The sequence below is a fragment of the Python bivittatus genome, unplaced genomic scaffold (genome assembly GCF_059951505.1).
Source record: "Python bivittatus isolate LINGU-HERP-01145 unplaced genomic scaffold, Pbiv_v1 ctg000020_np1212, whole genome shotgun sequence".
Lineage (NCBI taxonomy): Eukaryota > Metazoa > Chordata > Lepidosauria > Squamata > Pythonidae > Python > Python bivittatus.
The window spans coordinates 37,148,053-37,162,652 of NW_028277030.1; the positions used below are offsets into that span (position 1 = coordinate 37,148,053).

Here is a 14,600-nt window from a genome sequence, read left to right on the forward strand (position 1 = left end):
TGCCATATCAGTGTCCCAGTACCTGAACTTCAGTTCAAATTGGTAGCAGGTATTTCATTTAAGGGCACCCAGAAACATACAGTATCTGTACAGGAGTGCTGGAGGGGCAAGATGCAACCCCTGCCTCTTTTGTGTGTGCGGTGCGGGACTGGCATCACAATGGTGCATCTGTCATCTCACCGATTTTGAATCGGCCACAGACACCAATGTATCTTTACATATCTTCAGTCAAGACATCCTCAATCAAATCTAAGAGCCTGCCTATATGGAATCTTCCGCACAGAGGTGCCACAGACCTGAGACTGTTGCAGCCCCCCTTCATCGCCACAATGAAGTGGGGCTTCCTTTTGGATTGGGAAGCTGAGCCATTAACTTTCAGCTCAGTTCTAACTCCACAGGAAATACTATGAGGGCATTTCCTTTGGAGCTGCAAAGGTGGGTGGCTTCCCACTGGTGGGAGCCTCTTCCTGCTTGAAGTAAATGTGCCATTAGACCTAGGCTACTTCCCTACAGTCTTCAAAAGTGCTTAGAGGGGCAGCTTTGCGGTCATTCTTTTTTGCCCTTTGCTCTGAAAGAAAATGCTGTGAGGAAGTGAAGATGTGGGACGGGGCATGGATACAAGCCACCAATTTTCCTCTTCTTTTTATTTTTATTTATTCATTCAAATTTGTTATAGTCACTCAACTCCAATAGACTCTAGGCGGTGTTCAAAACCAAAAATCCATAAAAACACATAAAACCTAAAATCACACAGACAGCCCACACAGACTAAAAGCAACACAAATTAAAACAAAATATGAGCCCCCAAAATACAACAACCTGGGGCCTTTCTGGAACCCTAGGAGAGAGAGTATTGTCCTTATCTCTGGGGGGATGCTGTTCCAGAGGGTGGGGCTGCAACAGAGAAGGCACGCTTCCTCGGTCCTGCAAGATGACATCATTTAATAGAGGGGACCTGGAGCGCACCCACTCTGCCAGAACGTGCTGGGGGGGCAGAAACATTAGCCAGCTTGATGTCTCTTCTTTCTTTCCTTTTTAAGTCTCCAAAGCCCCCCCCCCCCCAGCAGCATGTAAGAGTAGCAGAAGGCAAGAGGCCAGTGGCTGAGTAAAAATGCCCTCATTGGGGACTGAGCTCCAGATCTCTTTGAAATATACACCTACTTTGTAAGGGAGCTCTGGATGGTTGCAAATGCATATTGCAGCAATACAAGCAAAGATTATGGGCTGGGTAGTTTAGGACCTGGCAGTGCAGCTGAAAAAAGTATAAGTATACTGTGGGGATCCTGCAGACCAATCAACCTTTAAAACTACACCCTACAAACACCGGACAAATTGTGAAGATGCAAGCAACATGACAAAATTATACTCATCCATTCAACATTTAAGCCTGGCCCAATGCTCGGACAAAAATATGAGGACTTTATTGCATCAATTGGACACTATAATGCAGTTTTTCTGTTAACACCATTGGGATATACAGTGATATAAAATCACCTCCATGTAATGCAATCCTATGGTCTTCAAATCAGTACTAAGTCAAATAAGCTTAATGGGTCCTGTTCAGATAATGAGTACAGGATTGCCATTTAAGAAAAATACTTCTAACTATTGAGAAATTTTGATATTCTCAAAGATAGCATATTCATCTTTGCAGAAAGTGTCTATGATCCAAAGTGGTGAAGCAGCAATTTCATTTGGAATTGTAAATGACCCAATTATGTTAAATCTTACAGTGTGCTGAGCAGGTAATATTTAGCAAGGCCAATGAGGTAATACAATAGGATTTTAGAAAATGTGAGATGAAGTTCACTGAGTGAAATCCAACCTCACCATGATAGACCTCACCAATAACTATTAATAATTTGAACTTAAATCAAAAGAAATTTGTTCAAATCAACCCATAAATGAAGTGTACTATAAAAAATTGCAGAAGGAAAGCAATTTTGAACTAAAGAATAGATTTCCTAGATTTAATTTACTGATATATTAAAAGGGGCATTTAATGCAGAAACTGTACAGTGAAGAGGCTGATAAATGAGGTTTAATTTTTCATCTCTTTCTACAGTTTAACCACTTATCCTTTCAAAGACCTTGCTTGAAAAATCTCCAGCTAAATTGAGTGTCCTAACCGAAGTTCGGTGTACCTGAACTTTGATTTTAACTGAACGAATAGGTGGTCAGGGAGTAGCCATGTCATACACTATTGAAGTAAACTACCAGATGGGTCTTCTGCCCCCAATATATGAACTCTATGAATTCAAAGTCAGTATTTCACATTTTGACTGAACTACATGGACTAAGGAGATACATACTTTCAGCCGAGCTTCTCTTGATCTACTATTGTATTATTTCATTTTATAGTTTCCCTTATGTAAGCAATCAACACTGATTTCTTAATAAGTATAGCGCTCACATACCATCTCTCCTTTCCTCACCTTCATATACAAATGGAGGAAATACAAAGATTTTGTTTTATTACAAATCAGTTTCCAATTTAATCTAAATATGTGAAACTAGTTTGTAGGAATCAAAGGTGTGCAGAGAAAATTGCAACAAGGAAGAGGGTCAGAGGCACATTAAAAGGTTTCCTTTGTATGGTAGTACTGATCCAGATTGCACATTTACAAACTCATACATAGAAAAACACACCAAAAGATTCTGTAACCGAACCATAGCACAATATGTTGTTTTGGCCAATAGCTCTGGTTGACTTAGTTTAGAACTTACTTTTTATTTGAATCTTTAGCTTGAAAGGTTTGGAGAGTAAAGTGCTTAAAAACATCACTAATACCCAACAGAATAATAATAACAATAATAATTTTATCCCACCTTTTTGATTATAGAGAGCAAGAGTCAACTCAAGGCAATGAACATACCTGAAACTCCTGCCTCCTATTTTCCCCACAACCACCACCCTGGGAGTTGGGTGACTGGCCCAAAGTCACCCAGCCAGCTTTCATGCCTGAGGGAGGCCTAGAACTCAGTCTCTGGGTTTCTAGGCCTGCATTTTAACTACTACACTAAACTGGCTCTCTCAAAAATTAAATTGAAATTACCTAATTCCATCAAAAAGCAGAGGAAACAAGAAATAATTTGAATTTTCACTCACTCCTCTTCTGTCAGCTTTTACTATATCAATTGGGGGGGGGGAATTACACAACATGCTGTCCCTAAATAATCTAAGAAATCAATAATATATCAAGAATTGAAAGAGGGTGTTAGTGATGGGAAGGAATTTTTAATATGCAATTATTTATATAAAGTTTTACAGTATGACTGGTGCTCATTTAAAAATGACTGGAAAAAACACTTTATAGCTTGTGTGAGAACAGTAAATCTTTTCTATTCATTAAAGCAATCCATCTTTTTTCAAGGTTTTATGTGAGCTTGAAAAAAGATGTAATTGCTTTAAGGAGTTGACTCATTAAAGCCAGTATGACTCTTAAAGCAATTGTAGCTTTTTTCAGACTTGTGCAAATGACTGGGGGGTGAGGGGGGAGACAGGGTGCTTTAAAAAATAGCAGTTCACTTCTCTGAACAGAAGTACTTTTGCCAAATCATTTTCAAAGTATGCACAACCCTATGTTTATAGATTTATAGATTTTGAATAATTAGAAGTCATAATTAAAACTTTGAATGATCCCTGATTGATAAAAAGTTTAGTTCTTTAAAAATACCTTCCCAAATATTCTACCAAACTAACATTAAAAACACATTTATTAAAAAACTTACCTGCAGTCCATCTTGATACTGAACAGCAGCCTGCATAGCTTCTTCAAGCTTGTCAACACGTTCCTTCCATGCTTTATTTAAACCATCCCAAATGGAATTTAGCTATATTTTAAATGGTGACACAGTAGAGTTAAAACAACAAATCTTTAAATCTTTAAATATATATAAAAATATTTGATTACAATGCAAATAATGTAAGACTCCCTAAAATTGCAAGGAGAGGAAGAGTTCTAACTAGTTACTTAATGTAGTTAACATGGTTGTTATGTGATTTCCAATTAAGATTGGGATTCCCTTTACTCAAAATTTAGGCCCATAGTTTTATTTTGTTCAGCAGTAGAACAAATGCCATGGATGTTGAAAATATACAGTTCAATTGCTATCAGTACCAACTAAAAAAATTTCCTGAGATCACAGACAATTGGCGTTGACAATTTGGGATAGCTAAATCTGTGTCTGACTCAGTATAAACCATGTTCTCCCAAAATTAGAAGCTCCTAGTCCCTTCAGAGAAGCATAGCATCAAACATTTACATGATCAGTACCTCATCTATACTTTTGTTGACTAAAGGTTTGTCAGGTTCACCACATGCAGCTATGAGTTCAGAGCCAAGATTCACAACTGCATCAAGTTCTTCTTGTAACCCATCTATCTCTTCTTTGATGGTCTAAATGAAGAAAAACATTTATTGGCATACTATTATATTCAATATTTAGGATAACCAAATTGAATTTATTTTTAGTGACAAATATAGTTTACTTACTATGGGTGTTTAAAGAGCATAGCATATTATGAACAAATAATAATCACAATTAATTAGACTTGTATGCCGCCCAACTCTCAATGACTCTGATCTCTTCTCCCCACTGGATAGCAAGTTACTGCAGAAGCACTTTAGTATCCCTTGTATATCAGTGAAATAATACTGTAAATATATCACTCATAATTCTAAGAAAATAAGGTGAATACTAGCATCCCTTTTAAAAATATTTTCTCATAGGTCATGTTTCTTGAGCTTTAACAGATCACAACAGCATAATCTATAGAGAAAATCTTGGTGGTACATCTTTTTCCATATGACTAAAAGCTATTGTGATGGAATGACTATTTCTGAAATAAAGTCTAGGACTGAAAAAATACAACACAACACCCTTTCTTGAAGTCAAAATAACACCAGTGACTTCATGAATATGTCCATATACAGAAGAAGGCTGCCACTGCCTTCTCCTCAGAAGATTTCTTTTTTCTTCCCAGACTAGCTTACAGCCCTAGGATTCCAAAGAAGTCTCCCAACAAAGTACTGCCTAGGTTCTTAGGTTTTTGAGATAAGCCAAAGTCAGCTCAGCACTACTACCTTGCTGGGGACTTTTGTATTCCCAGTGGAATTTTCATCTTCCTCTCTTTTATTCCCCTCTACATGTAGCATCCGTATGGCATTCTCCTAGAGGCTAAAATATTCTTAAGAGAGAATGCGATCTGCTAAGAATCTCCCTTTGGACCTAGAGGTTTGTGCTGAATACTGAAACACAAGATCAAATGTGGAATGTAAAAGCAGGATATTTGGAATGAGCATGGGCCTCCCCAGGCCCAAACATTCTCATGTGTACAAATGGGATTCTTGAATAGGGCTCAGACTGGTGATGGCACAACAAGGCCCAGTTCAGATAGAACAGGGAATTAAAGCATCTTGTTATATCAACATGCTGCTGACAACAAAGGTTCTTGTCCTCTCAGCCCTCTTCCTTTTGCACATGCCAAGAGGAAGAGACTGTAATCTTTTCCTTCCAATTCTAACCAATCTAATAAGTAAAACCATGTTCTTTTCTAAGTAGATGAGAAGAGAGAGCAGTGGAAAGGAAAGGAGGGGAGAAATGTGAGCTTGATGCCATGGTATCAGCGCTATTCTGCATCTCATTATTACTGTATGGCAAAGTCTTCAGAAATGTGCATGCTGATAGAAACCTACCTAGAAAACTAATATCCAATATCAATTTTAATTTGAAGGAGGTGTATGGTACTTAAAATAACTTTTCCAAGAAGTAGGCATAGAATTTCATTCAAAAGCCAGTAAGTATTTCATTTACCTCTGCTGCTTCCTGCTGTTGCTTTACCACTGAAGGGTCAATCCCTGCTCCTTCTAGTTCTCGGATAAAATCTTGAGTATCTTTGATAGTGGCTATGAGAGCCATGTGATCACACCAGAACTTCTCTGCTAATTCCATGACATCAAGGAGTTTAGCTTCTCTTTCCTCAGCCAAAGTATGGATATCCTCCCAGATGAAGACCATCTGATCAAGCTTATCTTGAACCACTAGGCAGCAAAAATAATACTAGATGGTTACACGGGGAGAAAGCTCTACATGTTCTTGAGAGGAGTTTGTAAATTATCTGTTATATATTTACCTTGCAATATAAATGTTATGGGATAAAAATATGCTATTTAAGGGATCAGATAAATAATGGAATATAAAGCAATAAAATATGTACAACTAGATATGTTTCTTTCCTTAGAAAAAGCTAATACAAACTAATACGTCTTCTGTTACACATGTTTACATTATTCTTTTTAATGCTTCCAACAACAACAACAAAATAGGAAACAACAGTTTCCAATCTGGTGAACTCCATTACCTTTAGCAGATATGTCCTTATCAGCTCCTTCTGAACGTGCAATCATTTCTTCTCCACGCTGTTTGAGTGTTTCATATACTGGCTGTAGTTTTTCCAAATCTACAGAGACATTCTTATTTTCAGTGATTTGTTCTTTAATCTTTTCAACTTCAGCTGAGATTGAAGGTGGCTGCCGCAAACGTTCAACGATACGTTCCAGGTTCTCAATAGTTGAATCTATCTTGTCATGGAACTGCACAGACAAATGGAGATGGGAGGGGGTTGGGGCAACTGGGTGAGTGACAAATAAATGGCCACCTCCAAAAAGAGCTAGATCAAATCAGGAGAAAAAAAAGGCTACTGCCTAACAAAATATTTACATCACTGTTTTTTTAATATAAAATACTTTGTCTTACATATATGGATACAAAATACACATTCATATGTAATGCAGGAAAATTCTCTAGCAGTCCAGACAGCTGAAATGAATGCTTCTAAATCCAAATGTCTAAATCACTTCAACTTCTTAAGAGGTTTGTAACAATGATTTGTTGTCTTTACTTTATTATATTATTATTATTATTATTATATTATTATTATTATTATTATTATTGCTGCTACTCTTTCTGGTATCACAACCACCAGTAAATAGTTTCATAAATATTTTATAGTCGGAAAGGAATAAAAGATTCTCCTTTCAGCATCTTTAACCACAATGTCAAATACAGCAACTTTTATCAGTCCCTTCCACAAACTGATGTCTATCACAATCCCTGGGCTATAGCCCCTCCCTTTCTCTTCTATCTCTCATATGAATAATATCAGATGTGACCAAGAGATTTTAGGTAGATATTCAATCATGCATCCAATTCCCCCCTTCTTTATCTAGAGTAAAAATTATATGGGTCAGATATCTGTGCTAACTAGCTATTAATTCTAACATGCTGCAGAAGGTATAGCTTATAATATAAACTTATCAGACAAAATTTTTCTCTTTTCTTTTGATCTTTGGAGAGTTTGTCCCTATTCAGTAAGCACTGAAAAATCAATGGAATGCAAATACTGTATATAGGTATCAGTTTAATGTGGATTTAATTAATCCCAAATCTTATTTTTAGATGTGACTATATCACTAGGAAGAATTTTTTTACCACATCAACATTCTTTGTTAACATGCTTTAGTGAAAGTATCCTCAATTAATATATTATATCTAGTATTATAGTCCAAATTATTAAACAGAAGATTTAATTTAAATGTTACTATGTTTCATCAAACATGGAGATCGTATATAATGCCTGAGCTGTCTAGTGCAATCTCTGTTTCTGGCCAGGATGAAGTCAGTCAGTCAGTCAAAGAGATTCCTTCTTATATTTCTTAAAGGTAGATGCCAGTACTTAGACAGTTAAGCCAAATGCTATTATGATGTTCATAATACTTCCATGTGGATGGGCCTTAATGCTACCAGTCCGAAGACACTGGGCAGCTATTACATTTTCCTCTTTCGCTGTTTTTTGTGTAAGAAAAAGAGACAGAAGATATTGTGCAAAAAACCACAGAATTACAAATGGAAGATGTGTCTTAGTCCCGCCAAAAATTCTGTGACTGGGATGGGAGGACTGCACAATAAAGGCCTTGTCTAGAAATAGCCTCTAACTAACTTGCAGCCTATTTATAGTGAATGCAACAAATCACTGCTTTCTAGTAGCAAGAAAGAGCAAGTACCTACTAAAGTATTTAAAAATATCACTTGGGGAATTCATTTTATTTTAGCCTTGTATAGATTTAAGTTGAAGACATCTGTTCTCGGCAAAGACTCTAAGCCAAAGTTCACTGAACAAAAAAGCTAGTCAGTTATGTGTGCGTGTGCATAAGTGTGCATGGATAGACTGAAGGCTGAGCTGACTAATCCAATGACATCTTGACCAACACTCTGTGCAAACACACTGCCCTGCTCTTTATTTTGGGGAAGATTTCTTTTTATAAATTGAGAAAATTCATGTATTTACTATTTATTGCAAAAGTCTTTTCAAACAACTATAATCAGATTATCTTCTGTTACACCAATTAGGTTCCTCAGTGGTTCTGATCCTTGGGCAGGTAACCATGATGTGATTTTTCATCTACCATATGGTAATCATATTCCTGATAAGCTGAATATGTACTGTGAATACAGTGATATAAATTAATAATATTGTCCAAAGGTTATTATATATCTGCTCTCCTTTTGGAGGAAAAAACCAAAAAAAACCCTGAAATACCTGAGTTGACTGAGAAATGGCTTCATCTAGTGCTTGAGCCCGCTTTTTGACATCTTCTTTAATTTGACTGTAAAGAGCATCAGCTGCTACATATTTCTCTTGGATTGAAAATCCCTCTTGTGGGCTCAGCTCCAGAAGTTGAGGTCCAGTTTTGTTCATCTTATCTATGTGAGGCTTATGTTCAGCAATCAACTCTCGTAGTTGCTATAGCAGAGCAAAACACTTTCAGTATCTCAGCCTTACAATGCCACATTCTAGTTGTCTATATCTTCAACACATTCAAATGGCAAGAAAATCTAAACATCTCTTCTGCATAATAAGGCCAAAGTATAACCTAAAGCTGATTGGTTTTCACTTGTAACTGAATGGTTATTACCATAAAGTGAGAGAAATTGCACCTTACTTATATTTAAAAGAAAATATTGCATCCATACTTTCTGTATATGTAAAAAATACTGAATAATCCTGTGCATTATGAATAAAAACTGAAACAACCTCAGAAACCTGACTTGTCTGCTTGTTATAGCACTCAAGTACTAGCGAGCTATTTATAGTCATATTTAAACAATTTGGGAACTTTTACAATGCTGTTACTTAATAAATCATTTCCACTGCTGGATAGCTTGCTGAATGTTTTTCTTATTAGTTGTCTTATGTTATTCTGTTTTCTGCCTACACTCTCCAGTCTGTTTTTTTTTTTTTTAATATGCTGGTTGTTCAAAGCACTGATTTTCACAGTATACTTTTAAAATTAACTGCAAAGAAGTATGCCATGAAATCCAAACTTACTTATTTAGGGGAGCCCCAATTCATTTAAATTAATCACTAACTTAAAACTCACCAGTTTCAGAATTATTCTAAGTAGGACTAAGGCTGAATTTAATTGCTTTTCTGGCCTGATGGAAAATAATCTCAAATTAAGGATATAATCACAATTTTACTTTTAGAAGGTAACAAATTTAGAGAGCAAGAGTAACAGCAAATTAGAGAGAAAAAGACAATAAAGATGTATAAACTGCACAGCTTTAGTTATTTTAAGAATTAATTTATTTTATGTGATTTCTTATAATGAAAATAACATTGCATTACACTTGATTTTTGGAATCAATGACACTTTCAAAGATGCTTGCAACCTTACCCGATGTTCTTCTTGCTGCTGCCTTAGAGTTTCATATTCAAGAGCTGGTGCTGGAAGCTGTGAGATTATCATCTCGGTTTCAGTTAGCCATGGCCAAATCTCTTCATAAGTCTCCCAGAACTGGCTAACTAGAGACTGAGCCCGTTCTAGCTGTAAGTTTCTCTTGGAGTTCATTTGACAGAGCATATCGTATTTATGTAAGAGACCTTCCAGTTTGTTCTGTTAATGAAATTATCAAGAAACCATAGCATTTATCTATTGACTTTGCAAGATTTTAATTTGGCAAACAATTTATACAATGTTACTTACTGATTTATTAGGTTCATAGCCTGCTGTTCTATCCATATAACGCTCAAGACAGCTTGCAGCAATTAATAATTATAGAACATAAGACTAAAACCAATTAAAACCAAGGGAAAATCCAATCAACAATTACAAATTTGGTGAAAGAGATGGGTTTTCACTATTTTCCTAAATACTGGAAGAGTGGGAGCCAAATGCACTTCTTTAGGGAGTGCATTCTATAGTCTGGGGGACTTCCAAGAAGGCCCTCTCCCCATATGAAACAGCTGGGCCTCTGATAGCACTGGAACCTTCAAAAGGACATCTCCTGCAGATCTAAGTAAACTTGGGAGATTGACAGTAGGAATGGTGCCACATTATGAATCATCATAATCACCAATGTTGCACCATCATGAATCATGTTTTTTAAAGGCAATGTAATTTAGAGGTGGGCAAGCTTTGAATGGCTGAGCACTGCATTTAATATCTGGAGGGCTAAGGGCCACAAATATAGAACTGGCTGAGTTTGGGAGGGGGCTTTGGAGGCTTTTTTTAAAATCACGATACGCTTATTTTAGGGCTTATACTATAGTTTTAATCTATTTTCTACCTCAAAATGTTAGGAAAAAGTGCTTTCAGTTTTCAATAATTATGATCAGAGAAGCTCTGAGGGCCACAAAAAAGAGAATTAAGAAACCACAGATTTATTTAACCCTGGTTTAATTGCTTCCCCTGGAGAGGATTTCTCATCCCATTTTTAACAAACGATGATGGTATTTCTCTTACCTATTCATGCACAACAGATTTGAAATATGGCTTGCTCAATACTCATATAATTAAGACGTGTGTGTGTGTATCTTTATCTATATCTGTATGCCACAGGTATATAGGTATCTTACTCTCATTTTCATTAAAATGAAGAAACAGAGATTCAGGGATGGATAAGAAGGAAGCACACCTAGGAAGCATGTTCAATCAGAAATAACCTCAAAATTAAAGAAAGATTACTATGTATCCTGGATAGGAGATAAACAGGCAGCCCTTTGTGGGAAAGACTATTCTGTAAATGGGTCTAGACAAACTTCCTGAAATCAGCCTTAACTTAGAGTTAGACTTTACTTTCTGTGGACCAAAGAGTTTCTTCTATGCCCAAAAATTTTACATTCAGCAGAGCATTTCCAATAGCAAATCAGCATTTTTTTTATCAGTTTCTCTCTTCCTCTGTAATTCCCATTTCCCCCAAATATCTAATCCAGAGGGTCATGGGTTCCTCTGTGTGGGAGATGGCACTCCAGATAGGAATCAGTGAAAATCAACTACATTTTCATACCAGCTGGAATACCCCAAGAAGAACTGCTGAAAGGATATACTCTAACTATGCATTCAAGGAATAAAGTATGAGTGGATTTTCTACAAGAAACCAGTATATTCATTATAACCATTGTTAGGAACATTTATGTATATAAATTAATGAGAGGGTTATTCAATTATATTTTCTCTTTTTCTCCCTATCAAACTCATTATCTCTGTGGGGCTCCATAAGCCATAGGACTTGGGCACTAACCATTGCATATGAGTAACAGTTGCTTCACAAGCTTTAGAAATTAGATCTGTATTTAGATATTCAGATTCATTACCAAATAAGTAAAAGTAATGCTTATTACCTTCATAATTTGTTTCTCCTCCTCTGAATGTGTCTTTATGATCTCATCCCCAGATGAAACAAGTTCTTCTATTGTATCCTTGTGTTTCAAAATCTCCATGGTAAATGCCTAATCATATAAAATACAATGCTAATTAGAGTAACAGGAAGTTGACCGTAACACATGTAATATAAAGAACATAAAATTAAATAATAGCAAATAGGTAGTGAGAATTGAGTAACACATTACAAACGGAGTTTGTTTACCTTTTGAATTTGCAGTTGAGCAAAGGTCTGGTCCCGTTCAAGTCTTATGTCACCCAGAGATATCAGTTTCTTTTCTGTTTTGTCAATCCAGGCTAATTCATTATTAGCTGCCTGATCAAACTAAAAAAAGGGCATCAAATTAAAGCAGTTATTAAAAAATAGAACTGTTCACTTATGGATAAAAGAAACCTAAAAATACAGGGATCACAACTCAGTTACAAACAGCACCTTCTTAGATTGCTACCCTTCTAAATTTAGTCCATATTTACGGGGAATTATGGAAAATGATATCTAGAATATCTAGAGTATGCTGTTTTTTTGTCTATTACAGCAAATACGAAATAGAATCTTTGACATTTTCAAGATGAACAGGTTTACTGTTGTGTAAGTTTTTGTACAGCACAAAACTATTATATCTGAGGCTTGAAGGATACTCTTCAACTGACATATGTATCACAGACATGCACATAGAGAGGCATATAATGGTGGAAATCAGCAAACCTTAAAGCCTAAAGTCCATGGAATGCAAGAGCTGTAAACTTCCATGAAAAGTTGCACTACTATAGAATAAGAGAATAATTTACAATAAAACTCTTTTTACTTTCCAAAAGGGGGAGGGGCTGGGATGTGCCTGTTGGCTCACCTCCCACTTTCTTGTGCATATATTTTGCAGGGGGCAGAAAAAGACTGAAATAACTCTCTGGTGTGTTCAGCTGAATGTCAGTAGAAATCTGCTTGTACTCATGAATCCAGTTCCATGTTAAAGTCTTTCTTTGTACTTTTTTTTTTTTGTGGGAGAAAATAAAGACTTTCCAGATAGCTGTAAAACATCCAAGGATCAGTGCTAATCATAGAATTTAGTTTTGTGCTAAGTATGTTAGCTTCCTGTAACTTCTGGACAGCTTATTTTTATTTTAGTAAAGTCAAGAGGTCTTGAGGTAGCTGTATCATGTCCTTTATCATTTTTGCCTTAAGTTCATTTTAAGTATGTTCCTTAGTGGTACTGAGACCTCTTGACTTTACTAAAATAAAAATAAACTGTCCAAAATTTATAGGAAGCTGACACATTTAGCACAAGACTATTCTACCTACATCTTGCTGTTGTTCATTTTTAAGATAATTCTCCTGCCTTAATACAGGTCCTATTATTTAGCAGCAGCATTTAAATCCAGATAGCAAATTGCTACTCATTCCCAACACAAGCAAAATGACAGTCCGGCTGTGTCAAATACAACAAGCCACTGATAACAATAGGATAATGGATAAAATGCCAGCGCCAGGTTGCAAAACCTTTCTAAAAAATCTTCTCCTTTAAAAGGACATTGGTGATTTTACTGGTTCTCTGGACAGAATAATCCCTTCAAGCATTCTCTTCTCTGCATTCACTGTTGAATGGAAAGAGAAAGAAAAAACACACCCACTGGTTCTCCACCTCTACACACGCATCCCTGCCTTCCCAATGACAGAAAGCTCTAGAGAACCACTGTTAGTACTTAGACTCAATTCAATTAACTTTAGATAATTGAATTCATAAATACATGGAGCGAGCTTCAGTATCAATTATAGTATCAAAATACAGGAGAGAAAATTGGTATTTGTCTATTTTACTCCTTGGAAGCACACACGGCCTTCAGGGCCAGGGTGAGGAACTGATTTCAGGCTGAGGGTCAAAGTAGTTCTGGACAATTGTGCCAAAAGTTGCATATCAGCAGTGGCTATAGTCCACTGTGAGCAGGTCTATTGCGACCTGGTCCCTAATGTGTTTGCCTTTTGTGATAACCATACAGTCGGATCACACTTACATCTTTCATTTGTAGACCATACTTCTGAAAAGACTCTTCACAAGTAGGATTTAAAACTGCCTCCACTGACACTGAGGGCAGCTGTTTTAATGCCTATCTGCAGGATCAGCAGGCAAATTCTCAAAGGGGGACACCACAGTTTTGGGGCGATGAAGGTTAACTTTTCCTTTCCCAGCAGTGTGCCAACTCCTCCCCCTCCCAGAAGTTAATGTTTTTAACAAGCAACTTTTTAAAGGGGAAGGCTGCAGCATCAGAGAAGGAAAAGGTACTTTCTCCCTCCTCAGCTGAAACTTTTCCTTGGCAGTACCTCCCTGCATGACAATTAGATGTTGAAACAGCTTCTGCTGACATAAGCTGAAAAGTATTTGAAAGCCTAATAGCTAGAAAAAGTTCTAATGTTTGATTAGCTGTTGATCAGGAGGTAAGACTTCTTCCATTCCAGGCCTGGGGAAAAAGAAGTAAAATGGTGGGGAGATGCAACAGAATTTGGGATGAAGCCAACAGGTCACTCTATGCCCTTTAATCAGAGGTACTTGTACTCTATGGCTGCTTTAGAGTTACACAGAATTGTTTCCAGGTTTGCCCACAACACCTGAAAAACTGTTGTATTAACCTAAATTATCCAACAAAAGAATGTACATGTTTTCGCTCCAAAGTAACTCTTATATCATTCATCTAGCACTTAAAACATTTATTTATTTATTTAGCACTTAAAGTAGCTGATGAAATTTTTTAAAAAAAGCATGCAGAATGTAAAATGCTAAAAGATGCAGATAAAAGCAAGAACAGAAGAGTTACTGATATCCTCTAACAATTAAAACTATGGCAAAAGAGATGCATCTTTACAGATCTTCTACACACTGAAAC

At 36.5% G+C, this 14,600-nt stretch overlaps 1 protein-coding gene across 22 annotated transcripts in view; it reads right to left on the reverse strand.

Annotated features, from left to right (window-relative positions):
- DST (dystonin) overlaps positions 1–14,600 on the reverse strand; it is a 342,419-nt gene that overhangs the window by 55,804 nt on the left and 272,015 nt on the right. For all 22 annotated transcript variants that reach the window (XM_025177748.2, XM_088137258.1, XM_088137206.1 and 19 more), the window contains 8 exons: positions 11,932–12,051; positions 11,687–11,794; positions 9,741–9,959; positions 8,603–8,806; positions 6,365–6,596; positions 5,818–6,044; positions 4,278–4,400; positions 3,733–3,834 (listed from right to left, as the gene is read on the reverse strand). In XM_025177748.2, the coding sequence (XP_025033516.2) occupies positions 3,733–3,834; positions 4,278–4,400; positions 5,818–6,044; positions 6,365–6,596; positions 8,603–8,806; positions 9,741–9,959; positions 11,687–11,794; positions 11,932–12,051 (1,335 nt within the window). The remainder of the gene's footprint in view (positions 1–3,732; positions 3,835–4,277; positions 4,401–5,817; positions 6,045–6,364; positions 6,597–8,602; positions 8,807–9,740; positions 9,960–11,686; positions 11,795–11,931; positions 12,052–14,600) is intronic.